Here is a 14,131-nt window from a genome sequence, read left to right on the forward strand (position 1 = left end):
TGGAAACTACCTTAGCTTACCATAGGGAGCTTGGGATTTTATGTCCAAAGACATTGAATCGTGTAAAAATGCAACCAGAAGGGACTTCAAGAAGTTGTGTGTTTCATCCCTTTACAGAATCATGTTCCTTTTTTCTAACATTTTTCACATTCTTTTCTTAAAGACTTTTAGTGATGGAAACACCACATTTTTAATAGGCCATTGGTATACCCTCTCTGAAGACTTTCTATTTTAGTAGAACACCAGTCCCTCAGAGACCAGCAATAAAAGTTTTGTTTTAAGATTTCCTTGCAGGACATGCATTTGTGAAAGGGAGTTACCAAGACCCTGCTCAGATTCACAGTGAAGAGATTCTGCTTGACTTTGCTGAGAGCCAGGATGGGCCTTTTAACAATGCTGTTGAAAGACCTGACCTGTCCTTGAGCAGTTCAAGCCAGATGGAAACACATCTTTAGCATATTGAAACGTGTAGTAAACGTTACATACCATATCAGTGCTTTTGACCTTCACTTGGAAGAGGCCAAGTGCTAAACTCAGAAGGCTGTCTTTGTGATGTTACACTTTCATTTTCTGATTTCCAGCCCAAATGGACTGGGATGACTATGGTTAATTTTAGTTTCCCTGTGCTTTCTGTATTGAACCTTGCCTGTGACAGTTCAAATTTATACCTATTTTAGCAATAGCAAAACTTAATTCATCAGAAGCGATAGATCAGAGGTGAAAGGAAAGCTAATTCTAATTGCAGTTTGTAGATACTAGATATACTTCAGCATCAATAGCTCTGGGGATTCAAAGCCTTTCTAAAAAATTTCCTCCAAGGTACTGGTGCTATCATAAATACAGATTTGTCAGCATTTCACATGTAGACTACTACTTCACATCTGACAGATTTAATTGGAGTCAGAATCACAGAGTAAATAATATAATCATGCAACTGCCACAAATGAGACCAAATGATGAATAGGTAACCCAAATAGCTCACATTTCTGAAAGACAGTGTGCTTTTATCTGAAATAGGTACCCAACATAACACTTGAGGAGAAGCTTTTTCAGGTACCTCCATATAATTCACTAGTATTTTAGTCCAGCTAGTTAAACACAATACATACATTACAGGTTACAGTGAATAAATCTGGAAATGCATTTAATATAATTAGTCTGGTACATCATTCTTGTACTTTGATAGCAACGTGTTGCTAACGATATGAAAAAGGAGTTCACAAACATTAATAGCAATGTCTGTTAAAGCCCTGTTCTGGTTCTCAGTACTGTATCTCACAAAAGCACTTCACATTTGTTCTGAGTACTAAAATAGCACTTCACTTAGGTCTGAAATTGAGCAAAAAATTAGAATGGTGAGATGTTGTACATTAGATCCACTGCCCATATTGCTCACGTGTGTTTGGTGTGCAGAGTAGCTCTTTTTTAACAACCAAGTTCAGAGTTTTCCTAGTGGGTATGTCAAAACAAGATAGATAGACTCAGATTCAATCAAGAATTTTATCTCCTAAATTCATCTGATTTCAATCTGATTTTGAAGTTTGCCATGGTTTTGTTCAGAGCAATCAGAGAAATTGATGTTACCTTGATGGCTAAATGTGGATTGAAATGCCTCATTTTAGCTAATTAAGGTATATTGGATGCTTTCCTAGCCACCTTGGTAAAGCCATAATGTGCATCTTCAAGTGGGAAGTAAGTACAGACAGATACTAACACTGGTTCACTTAGCCCTTGCAATGTGTCCAATATATGGGTCCTAATTTTTTAGAAGTGCCGCCTATGCCTCAGGGCAGAAGGAAGCCTTACCAGGTGTTGGTATGGTATTCCTTTAGAACTTGTCTCCTCAATTCAAAGACAAGCTAGAATTGTTAACTCATTTGAGGGCCTGGCATATAAAATAGCTGGGTCCTCTCTCAGCTTTGTCCTTACACAGAAGAGGAGTTCCCTAAACATATGTAATGCTGTTAAATCACTCAGTGCTGGAACCAGTGGCTGCAAAGTGGGATCTCAAAGCTATGTACCTGCAGTTGCAACCATGTTTTGTTCCAGGTGATGCTAATAAGGAGACGAGAGATGCGGGCCCCTTAATCCTTTTATTGTATTTGCACCTAGCCTGGCCTTCCTTCAGGTACCTTCTTAGACGCCCTCCTGTCATCATGTCTGACTTATAAACAGCTTTGAGTGGATGGAGTCAACAAGATCTGTCAGTAATTTAGTCTAAAATCATCAAGATATACCATGACTAGTGTGCTATTTAACCATACTCCTCCACACTCATCCTTTGAGTGTCACTTTTCCCCCTGTATTTAGAAGATCTTTAAAGCACATTCCTATCTTCCCGTGTTTTAAATTATACAGCACAAGTGCACTCTTAATTCTTACTAGAGCAGTCAGTTGTTCCTCCAGTGTAAATAAGCAAAGATACAGCCACCAGACTATGTTTGTTGAGCAGTGATATGTACATGACTGAGGAGTTTGGTCAAATACAAGCCATGGCATCATCTAAAAGTGAAGGCTTACATGGTGTACGCACTGAGAGTGTGCAGACACTGAAGGTGGAAGACCTGGCATCTCTGCTGTTTCTAACAGGCATGCACCTCCCCCTGACCTTCAGTCACGCAAATCTGTGAGCTGTTCCCTGTGGTAATTCACGATTTTTATGTTGAGAGGCTAACATTGTATTGCAGAATTACACAGCTGTGTAGTACTAGGGAGGAAAGTGGTTTTTTCTCTTGCTGAAAAACAGACTACACATCTCAGATATTTTGTAGTAGTTTTACTACCTCTCACTATGGTTCAATCTCCTCCTCCCACTGCTAGCCCAACAGGGCATTGATTCAGACCCATCTAGACAAATTATAAGAGAAATAGGCGCATCAGGACACGTTTCTCCCCATTCAAGGCAATGTCATGGCCAACATGACATGAACATGATTTCTTTATTTGGCAACCAGTGCAGGAGACAAATGGAAGGAAGAGCTTAAAAGCACAATGTAGCATCCATGTAACTTTGATATTGAGGCAGTACATCCAGGCTGTACCCTTCAGTGACAGCAAGGACTTTTTGTATCTGCCCCCAGCTGCCAATCTGACACAAAAGTCTCCCCTCTGGAAGTGGCAAAAGGGTAGTATCTCTGGCTGTTTTCCCTTTAGTCACTGAGCAGCAGGAAAGAAATTGTTTCTCCTTCCTGTAATGCAGCAAGGCACTTCAGGTCATTATTTCTGCCTCTGCACTGTCTGCTGGGACCAGAAATAATGTCTCAGGTGTGTCAAAAAGGCTCTTGGTGAATGGGGCAATGGCAAAGGGCTGCATGGAGGGATGCTAATTTGCACTGCACATGCTATGGCACACAGTGGTTGCTGTAGCACAGCATGTTTCACTGGCAGAGGATGCACGAGGACACATGTGTGCAAAAGAATCAGAGCCTAATTGCTGCTGATTTTTTTCTTGTTTTATAACCCGCGTTTAGTCTCCAGATTCCTTTTAACAGGCAGTTTTACAGAAATTTGAGGCACAGGATTTAGGGCAGTTCTAGAAAATGTGGCTACTGCATATCTGGAAGAATCAGAAGAATGAGGAAAGCAAGTAAAAGGGAGGAGGAAGCACCTAGAAATGAATATAATGGATGACAAAAATAATGTGATATTCACTGGAGCAGGAAAGTAAAACATGGCCTGGAAATTAAAGTTAATGTAAATGTACTTAGAATGAATGACTGCTGGAGCTGTTTATTCTGACACATGAGAATATACACTTTGTGATGGTCATTAATGGCCTTGTAAGATGAGGCCCTATTGCTAGATATGAAGGTCATTGCACTGCCAGCAGCACTCCAGAACTAGGGAATATAATGAAGGCTTTATTTACTCTGAAACAGTAAATTGCCTGCCCTGCCACAGTTGTCTGCAGTGCCTCATTTTTGGGAATCCCTGCACCCTGCCCTGCCACATGTACAGGTAAGACTCTGATGTCTGGTCAGATACAAACTATGTTTCAAATATCAGAGGAAAAACAAAATACAAGCTTCTGTGGTTATAACTGGAGGGGACAAAGGGATTCCCTTCATGTCATAGTGATGTCATATTTTGATGCCATGGATGTGTTGCTAAAGGAAATGCATGGCCAAGCGAGAAAGGTCTGAGCTCATTCTGACTGAGCTGATACAGAGGACTGCCCACGCAGAGACACTAATTGGCACCCCAAAGGCAGGAGAGTGACAATACTGTGGTGCTGCCACCGAACTCATTTGCTAGTGCCAGTGCAGTAGTTCAGGACTAATTTGTTCAGTGTTTGGGGATTTTTACATTACACAGTACTCACAAGGGAAATACGCTCAGTGATGTTAATTTTAAAATGTCTGATTGACAGCCTGAACTAGATAATTATGCCTGGGTACAACTACTCAAACAAGCATGAGCAGTAAATAAAGATGAACAGAAACCTTTTCAAGAACATGCATTTTCTACCAAAAAATGCTAATTTGGCAAAAGTGATACAATTTGAAGAAAATAATTTTTTTAAGAAGATCAAAAGAGAAGCTCCAAAACACTCGTTAATAATATTTTATAATAGCAAAACATGAAGTGCAAGGGTTCCCTTTCCACACTTTCCCCAACTTTCTGTTTAACAGTGAATATGTGCACAGAATAGAAAATAAACTTCAACTTTCAGGACTCTCCAGAGAGGCTGGTTACTCCTCTGCTCTAATAATAAACCTGATAACAATGACTTTACTAACTGTAGATTAACAAATGTACTGATAGTACTGTAAATATACTACAGAATGCATCTCTTCAAGAAAATAGCTACACACTCACCTCTTTAAATTCTTAGGAAGTGTTAAATATAAACTGCAGCACATCTGTAGATAGCAGGTGAAAAGTCAGATCTGAATTATTGGCACGATAAAGAGACATCCTGCACTTATCGCAGTGACGTCTATGTACTTTGAATACTTCATTAAATCCACCTTTGGTCGAATAGCTACGTGCTTGGAGGCAAAAATGTAGTCACCTTCTTAACATGTGCTTATCTCTGTAACATTCTGTACTGCTCATAAACATGGTCCTTGGTGCCGAGATGTGTCTGTTTGAAAGACATTACAAAACCTTCCCTTTTTTAAAAGTAGCCTTCCCTGAAAAGAGAGAGAAACTGAGGCTGCTGCAGAACTTTTTGGTATGGCTATTGTTTTTCAGAGCAGGTATCAAAGGTGCTGGCTAAGTGTTGGCATTAAGTGAAGGATGAGTCTTTTTTGAATCCTCTGGAAAAATGCAAGTGACATGGTTTAACACCATTTGTAACTTGAGGCCTTTCCTTGCTTCCATTTTTGCAGCTTCTCTAGCTGTTCATTTAATCACTGGCACATAGAGGAGAAGTTCAGGTGTTTCTTTAGCTGAAAATGACAGAAAAAATATTAGAGAATGCAGGAGTCTTTATACGTAGATTAGTCTTAATAGATGGATTTTCCTGTCAGAAGCTTACAGAAGATGACAGTAGCCAATGTATTGAAGGTAAAATAAGATTAGAATCAAAAGAGGGGATACCGAGATTTTCATACATCAAGAGGGTATTAGAGAAGTTGGCAAGCATCACACCTGAAAGCTTATTTTGAGAAAAATCAGCTGAGAAGAACTTTGCATACTATCAGACTTGTGGCTATTTCTCTAAATCACAGATGTTGTGGTTTAACCTCGCAGGCAGCTAAACATCGCTCACTCCCCTGCAGTGGGATGGGGGAGAGAATCAGAAAAGAGGTAAAACTTGTGGGTTGAGATAAAGACAATTTAATAGGACAGAAAAGGAAGGGAAAATAGTAATAATGATAAAAGAATATAAAAATCAAGAAACGCACAATGCAGTTGCTCACCACCCACTGACCGATGCCCAGCCAGTTCCCAAGCAGCAGTCCCGCCGCCCCTGGCCAACTCCCCCCATTTTTTTGTTCAGCATGATATTTTGTTCAGCATATGACATATGGTATGGAATATCCCTTTGGTCTGTTGGGGTCAGCTGTCCTGGCTGTGTCCCCTCCCAGCTTCTTGTGCACCTCCAGCCTCCTCACTGGCAGGGCGGTATAAGAAGCTGAAAAGTGCTTGACTTAGTGTAAGCACTGCTCAGCAATAGCTAAAACATCAGTGTGTTATCAACATTATTCTCATCCTAAATCCAAAACACAGCACTATACCAGTTACTAGGAAGAAAATTAACTCTATCCCAGCCGAAACCAGGACAACAGGCCTCCAGATATCTTAGATACTATTAACAACCATTAAGTGTTGGACATTAGGTTGTGTTTTGCAACCTTGCTACTTTTTTAAAGAGAGGCAAAAAAAACCCCAAAACCAAATGAAGATTTTGTTGAAGTTTAAAGGCATTAGTGCACAGCATTTCTGGTTTGGGCAAGGAAGAAGTTTAGTCCTGACTCAGTATGAATAAATCTTTCTCTTGCTTTCTCCCTGTAGCAAGCATGAACTGGAAGATCAGTCTTTACCAGAACTTTATCTTGACCCATTCCCCCGTGCTGGCAAGCTGGAGAAGCAGCTGTTATGGGTATAAAACTTCAAGCCTGCTGAAGACTTTCTCTTTGCCAGGGTGTTTGACTGCAGTAGAGGTTCTGTACTGTCTGACAGCCACAAAAAGCTGACACAGAGATTTCAGTTCTGTCACTGCATTGTATTCCTGGGAATCCATGGATGCTTCTATGACATAAGAAAGCAGATGCAAATCCTAGATGAAGTGGCCAATCCTAGATGTGGAGGCCATTTGGGTGGCACATTTCCATCTCAAGTAACTGGTCACTACTATACGTTTCATGACATGGGGGTGGTTGTTGCTTGTTTATTTGTTTTTGATCTTCATATAATAAACATGAGTTTGACTTAGATATAACAATCTCTACTATTAGTTTGTTTATATAGGTTATATACTCTTCCACAAAATTGATTCTCCCCCTTCTTAGAAGAGCAGAGTACACTGAAGGCAGCAGTACACGAGCTCTGAGTATTTCATTGCGGAGGCCACATTTATTTTGAAACTGTTTTTTCTTCTAGACTGTTGGCTGTGATTATGAGATCAATTCCAATGCAACTGAAGACCAGTGTGGAGTTTGCCTGGGAGACGGCTCTGCTTGTCATACAGTGAAGATGATGTTTAATCAAAGTGAAGGATTTGGTAAAATGGGTTCTTTTTTTAAACTCTTCAGTTGGTGAAGTCATTTCTCTACATAAAAAAGATTAAGCACTTCTCATTGCAAACTAAGCGCTTGATCTGCATAGGAAATTGTAAATGGATGTTTCATAGTGAATCATGCTTCTGCCAGAAAAGATCTGTGGTCCGTGCTTTTTAAGTTCACCTTGTCTAATAAAAATTATGTCAGAGACCAACAGGCCCTACACAGTTACGCAGATAATAATAAAACCCAGAATAGTAAGTGTGTTTACAAAATGAATGTAATTTACCAATTTTTTTTTTTAAAATCTGAACCAAATCTCTGGACAGTGTAATGCACCAAGAAAATGCTGGCATGAGTGGTTTGGGGATTCATTTCTAAGTGTCATAAATCTGGTATCATTGGCTCTGGTGACGATGTGCCACCTCTTCCCCGTGCAGAACTTTGCACTTCTGGTTGCTCTGAAATTTTCTGTGGGATGCCTCTGTCTTGAAAGGGAAGAAAAGTAACTCCCTGCAGGGTTGAGGTGGTCTGAATCAGCACTCGGAGGACTAAGCCTTTCTTCACTGATGGCAGTGAGACATTCAGGCTTTAAGTTGCCTTGCGTGGGGTGAATGGGAGCCAGAGAGTCTAGAAGAGGGAGTGGGAGACTAATACTGAATGAGAACCATGGCAGTGAGCTGGAGATGGAAGAGACAGCCAAGATGAACAGCTTTGAATGGGAAACCAGGACAGGAGGGGGAAAGGTGAGAAGACGGGGCACTGGAGAGTGGGTTTAGAGCAAGGACTGTGGCTGAAGAAAGAGGCTGGTGCGGAGATAAGAAGTCTCAAGAGCAATAATTAGTACCGTGCCAGTGAGGAGGCAGAAACTGTGGTGAGGGTGTGGCTTTGTCTGGCTTTTGGGTTTGTGGGGTTTTTTTAATAAAATAATTCTGATCTGCACAAATATGATTTGTGCTAATAATTTAGAGCTGGTTTGATAAGATTTTTCAAAGTTTGGGAGAAAAGCACTTTTAACATTTCAGGTTTTTTTTCTGTACTGTGTACTTGGATTTGCTTTCCTCTGCTCCATGTCCCACAGGTGAACTGTGAAGATGCCTGCAACCATGCAGCAGTGCAGGTTGTATATGTGTGTGGGACTTACAAAGGAAAGTCTAGAGCTCCCTCTCCTCCAATACTACAGTAATCATCCCGCCTATGATCCTTTGCTTCTGCTATTCTAAAATTCACTCTGACTTTGACTGTGTGGGGGTTTTCCAATGCTGGAGATGATCTGAGGTTTATTTCTGAATAACAGTTTTACAAAAAAGGTCCAGTACTGTAACACATGGGAGGATAAGTGCCTCTTATTTTATTTAGATTCATTTTATGTTTTGCTTTCACTTAGTTTTTTCCTTGTCCCAATATTCAGTACACCTCACTGACAGATACTGGTGAGGGATATGAGTGTTAAGTAAAATTATTGCATCGCTTTCTTTAGATTCAGTAAAAAATTGATTGATTCTGCAGATTCTTTCCCTTCTACAGACTTCGACTCCATTGCAGACAAAATAAGGAAAAGTGTCAGGAAAGCCAGAGGTTGGTGGGCTCTTCAGCTTTTAAGACAACATGTGGATCTCGCTGATGTTCACAGGTGTTAAACTGAGAATAGGAAAATGGTTTTGTTCACAATATCTGGCTTCTTTTTGTCTCTGACAGGTGCTGTGGTGTTCTGTCTTGCAGTACAGATTTATGGCAGAGTGGCTACTGAACAGTTTATGTAAACATAAAGACTTGAGGCTCATAAATTCAGTATAGGTAACAAAACTGGACCAAAGCATGCTGCCAGTCACTGGCAAGGAAGATTTGAAGAGTTTCTTCTATGTTTAATGGCACAGAGACATTCAAAATCAAAGCTAATATATTTTGATTTAAAGCGTTATTCAGAACCTAAGTCCAGCAGGGCCTTTCTTTGGTCTGGTGCTGCAGCAGTGTGTATTCTGTCTGCAAGTTGACTAAGGTGCCAGGACACACTAATGAAATTCTAGGAAAGAGTTTTAATAGTTCAGCCTTTCACTGCAGGGCAGGGTGATCAGTTTTACCTGAAGTCTTACCACCTCATGTTCAGAAATAAAAGTTTTAAAATTTGTATTGTTACTTGGATTTTCTTTAAAGTTCTTTGTCTTTCCTGTGGATGCAAAATGGGAAAAGCGGTCCAGAGGCTACCAACACAGCCACAGGAATGGCAGCATCATCTGTGTAATGGCTTCCATTAGAGTTTCATGATGGAAAACAAATCAGAAGTCTGATGTGCACAAATGGTCTCAGCTGTTGACACTAATATTAGCAAGTACCTGGTCTGCACCTCATTTTCAGGAGGTTCATTTGAAAATCATCTCCATTGCTTCAGCTGAACTCTTATGGCAGAAAGGTTGCAACGTGAGCAGGGCATTGAAAAGCAAGGTCTAGGCCTGGGCAAAGAAGTCACAAACTCTCCTGTTGTTAAGGTAGAAGTCTGCTTTTATTTTGAGGTAGAGTATTTAAAAGTGGAAATCCCTGTTCTTATTCATGTTGTTGTGATGACTGCAAAGGAGTATTACTGTGTACAGCAGAACATTTGCAAGTTTGGAAGGAGAATAAATTGCGCTGCTGGATGAGGAGAAGCGTTGGGGTAGGAGAAAGACTGAGGCACAAGGGACAGGGGTTTAGGACTGTGGCAAGTGAGGGAGTGTGGAGTAAATGAATAAGGGAATGAGGTTGTGAGTATTAGACAAAGGGATGTGCCTGGGTGCGAGGAGTGGCTAGGAAACAAGCAGTGGTCAGAAGGATGGGTAATTGTCCTGTCTTCACCCTTTTGTGTGTGCACCGGGAAATGAATTTTCCAACTTCCAGTAGCAAGGGGACAATGCATTTAAATTCATGAAAATTAGGAAATGAGGGATTGTACAATAGGGGCGTGATGTCTTACTCTGCCAGTCAGAAGGCAAGATTAGGTGCATGTCACTGCTGTGAAGGGCTGAATTTTAGCAAAGTGATGGGCAAACAAGGAAACTGTGGCTGTACTTACCCTAACCTGGAGATTTATCCTGGTCCTGTTATCTCCTGACCAACTTGGCTGCGACTGAATCAGCATGTGCCCTTGTCTCCCTGATACCCGTCTTTCCTTTTCATGCAACTGAAGTGCAGACAGAGATCTGGTACGTGCCTGAATCTAGCCCCAAGATGGAGTCTGGACATAGCCATGATGCAAATATTGATCTGAGAGACTGGAAGGTCTCCTGGGTACTCACTCAGGAGACTGTGTCTGGACTATAATGTTCTTCTCATTGCCATCACACACTGCAGTGCTCCCTCTGTTCCATGGGAAGGCTCTATGCAACTATACCTTGCCTTGCAAACCCAATACGCCACTTGGAGCCTGTGGTGTTTTCCACGTAATATTCTTGTGGTAGTGCCTAAAGCCTGGCTTAGAGGAAAATCGTGCCTCAGGAACATGTATTTTTAAGAGAGAAGCTTGCAGATACAACAAACTGGAGAGGAGGATGGGAGCTGTTGTGATAAGGAGAAATAGCTAGATCTGATTATCATCTGATCTGCAATACTGTGCTAACCACCTGAGTGAAATTACTCCTCTCTCACAGCAATGGGAAAAGAGAAACAAGCTCTTCAGTCCTGGTAGAGCTGTGCCTACAACAAGGGTTGCATGAATTTGTTCATGTTGTACTCTCATCCGTGTTAGGAGCATATGGATTTAATTTTAATTAAAAAGGGAAAGATTAATAGCATGTGAGCGTTGCCATTTCATGGGTGTGTGGTAGCACCCACAATATGCATGCTCCAGGATTTAATGAGCACAGCATGAAAGTTACCTGGCATTTTGACTGTTATTGAATCTCAGATCTCTAGATACTTATCAGAGGAAACCGTATAACCAGCAACAATTATATAAACACCATCCACATCATTTTTAAACGAAAATTTATTATGCTGAGTGACAAACTCAAAAGCTTGCTGCTGATTAGCCTTGCTTTCAAAAACAGATAACATTCATTGGGAATTAGTGTGAAGTTCTGGGAAATCAGAAAGTAATTTAACTTGTCAAAAAAGGGAGGGCTGCGGAGAAGGGAGTGTGATACATTGACCAAATGGTAACATCTATCACCCGACAGTTGCAATACATTTAAAATCAGGTTTATGAGCAACAACAGGTGATTCAGACAAAAATAATTATGCAAAAAACTTGAGAGGATACAGATTTTTATGTTACAACAGAAAAAAATTAAGTTTTATTGTTTTTATACTTTGTGTTTTGAACAAATGTTATTCTAATTACATAAAAAAAAAACCTACTGGTAAAGGACACTAATGTTGCAAAGCCAAGCTGTCAGGACAATTAAGATTTTCTATGCTGTGTTAATTTGGCCTACTTGTGAGTGGCCACTTCTAATCAAGCCTTCAGTTACACAATCACACATCACACACTGTGTTCATAATATGCCTCCTCTGCACTGCATGAATAGAACATTTGGGAGAACCATTAGACCTTGGTTACTTACAATAGACCTAGACTGCTGGTTTCCTGTAATAGATGTTATTCGGTAATCCTCCAGATTTTGTTATTCCTTTCACTTATGAAAGACTGAAAAGTTTGCATTTCCACAGTCAGTCTAGGAAACTTGCAAATGGTGACATCCAGAAAACTCTCCCTCTTGAACACAGGGGGGAAAAAAATGTAATTATATATTATTAATGTAATTAGGAAGGGCCTGAAGTAGACAGATCCTTTTTTGTACCATAAGCAACATATGACATTAGAACCAATACTTATCACCCCACAAAACAGCTGGAAAGAAAATTCTGATGTTAAATACCGGGGCACTTATTTACGACAGCAGGTTGTTGTACAGCATGTAAGTACTTCTGGTAGGTGGAGAGCATTGATACTGAAGATTGCTTAGTATGCCCAGTGCGGTTTATCTCACTCATGTGAGTGAGTAATCAAAGGTGATAAGCTTATTTCACAAGAAACGTGAATGGGATGTGAGTCTCAGAATTTAATTCCTGACCTCAGCAGTGTGTGATGGGAACTGGGGGACCACATACGTTCCAGTCTTGAAATAAACCAGCACAAACTGCAGTTCACGCTCCCAGGGCACCTGCTTGTAAAGCTGTCATCCGTCCAATTTCTCAAGCACAGCCAGGAGCAATAGCAAGAAAGCTATCTGAGTTTGTGTTCAAATTTCCATGTGAACTTCCTATTTCTATCGTTCAGTAGCAATAGCAGTTCCCAGTACGGTGAGAAGCACAGAGCCTGATGTCATATATTGCTTGTGGTGCAAACAAAATTCTGTAATAGATGCTCTGGGTTCATTCTTAACACACATACCAAAAATCTCTTTTTACGCATAATGTTATACATGAAGAGCTGTTGAACTTCCTTATGAAAATCAGTTTATAAAAATGTGTTCAACTGATCATAGTATTTTGAGACATTTGAATAACGTTCAGTTTTTTGTAGCAAAGCTATCTATGGGAAACAGTCATGGAGAAGTTAAATGACTTAAGAGAAGGTACGTGGAATTACGTACATACCTGTACATTGGTGACAGATGAAAATGTTCCTTGCAAATTGAAAAGACCTTTCCCACAACAGACTGTTAACTTGCTGGGACTCCCTGGCATTTCTCCAGATTACTCACATTGCAGCATGCCAGAGTCCTCGGGTATGGTTATGGAGATGTTGATGCTTATCTGTGGAGTAGATTTCTCCTGGCACAGCTCAGAAAGTCATTCACTTCCATATCCCTTCTAAATGCCACTGTCATTGCCTAAACACAATGTGTATTCGTATTCCCTGACTGATACTGGAAAAACTGGCTTGGAAAGTTATGCTATTAACTAACCGAAATACAAGCTCTATGATAGCACATTTGTATATATTTTCAAGCAAAGCTGGTATTTTAATAATCTTATACATAAGTAAAATGCAAGGACATTTTAGTTGTTCATCTCCATAAAGCTTTCTTGTCTCTTAGGATACGTTGATATTGGGCTAATTCCGAAAGGTGCAAGGGGAATCAAAGTCATGGAAGTTGCAGAAGCAGGAAATTTCCTTGCTGTGCGAAGCAAAGACCCAGAAAAATACTACCTGAATGGAGGCTTTATCATCCAGTGGAATGGTGAATACAAAGTGGCAGGCACAATATTTCAGTATGACAGAACAGGGGATCTAGAAAATCTGACTGCTCCAGGACCCACCAATGAATCAATATGGATTCAGGTAAACAGGAGATCACTAGCAGAACCTGCTGGGTCTGGCTGGCAGCAGAATGTGCTGGGGCTCTGAAACTGAGGCTGGAAATTGGAGAGAAATAAACACGTTGGTTGAGAGGGTTGTTCATCGTGTCTGAAAACAGATGTCCAGTATCATAGTCTGATGATTATTAAAGGCTGGTATAATCCAGTGCTGCCACTAGGATAGGGGTCCTGCCACCTGTAGTTGGTCAGTCGTTTCCCCAAACTTCCTTTCCTCTTGTGCCAGTTTAGACCAACACATGGCTGTGATGTGAACCAGACCCAGACGAAAAGTAACTATTTATCACAAAAAGGGAGCTGATGTCAGGCTGTGAACAGTGAGAGCTGGGAAAGGCTGACAGCCGTGCCAGCTTACACTGAGCAAGAAAATACAGTATTAGATAGATGGGTTAATAGCTTATGGTAAGTGAAATGGATCCATTTAACACCCACTGAGGTTGCTCCCTTTTGTTTCTTTTATGTTGCTTTATAGATTCTAAGTTAAACATAACAAGTTTCTGTTAATTCTGCAAAAATAGTTTTAAATTGCCCCTTTGTTCTCTGAATGTGTCTTTCCTGCCTTGTTTGCCTGTGTATCCGCCATGCAATTAAAAGAAGTATTAGGGTTGTGATGGGAGCCACTTTCACACTTTGAATGTCTGGTGAGAAGACACTTACAATGGGTGCTC

The 14,131-nt window shown here is 40.6% G+C and overlaps 1 protein-coding gene across 2 annotated transcripts in view; it reads left to right on the forward strand.

The window, feature by feature from the left end:
• The window catches only part of ADAMTS12 (ADAM metallopeptidase with thrombospondin type 1 motif 12), a 172,442-nt gene that overhangs the window by 119,101 nt on the left and 39,210 nt on the right, over positions 1–14,131 (forward strand). For both annotated transcript variants that reach the window (XM_087773260.1, XM_087773261.1), the window contains exons 14-15: positions 7,051–7,171; positions 13,184–13,428. In XM_087773260.1, the coding sequence (XP_087629386.1) occupies positions 7,051–7,171; positions 13,184–13,428 (366 nt within the window). The remainder of the gene's footprint in view (positions 1–7,050; positions 7,172–13,183; positions 13,429–14,131) is intronic.

The sequence above is a fragment of the Nipponia nippon genome, unplaced genomic scaffold (assembly GCF_047370975.1).
Source record: "Nipponia nippon isolate SJK-2023a ecotype South Korea unplaced genomic scaffold, ASM4737097v1 scaffold_39, whole genome shotgun sequence".
NCBI classification, from domain to species: Eukaryota; Metazoa; Chordata; class Aves; order Pelecaniformes; family Threskiornithidae; genus Nipponia; species Nipponia nippon.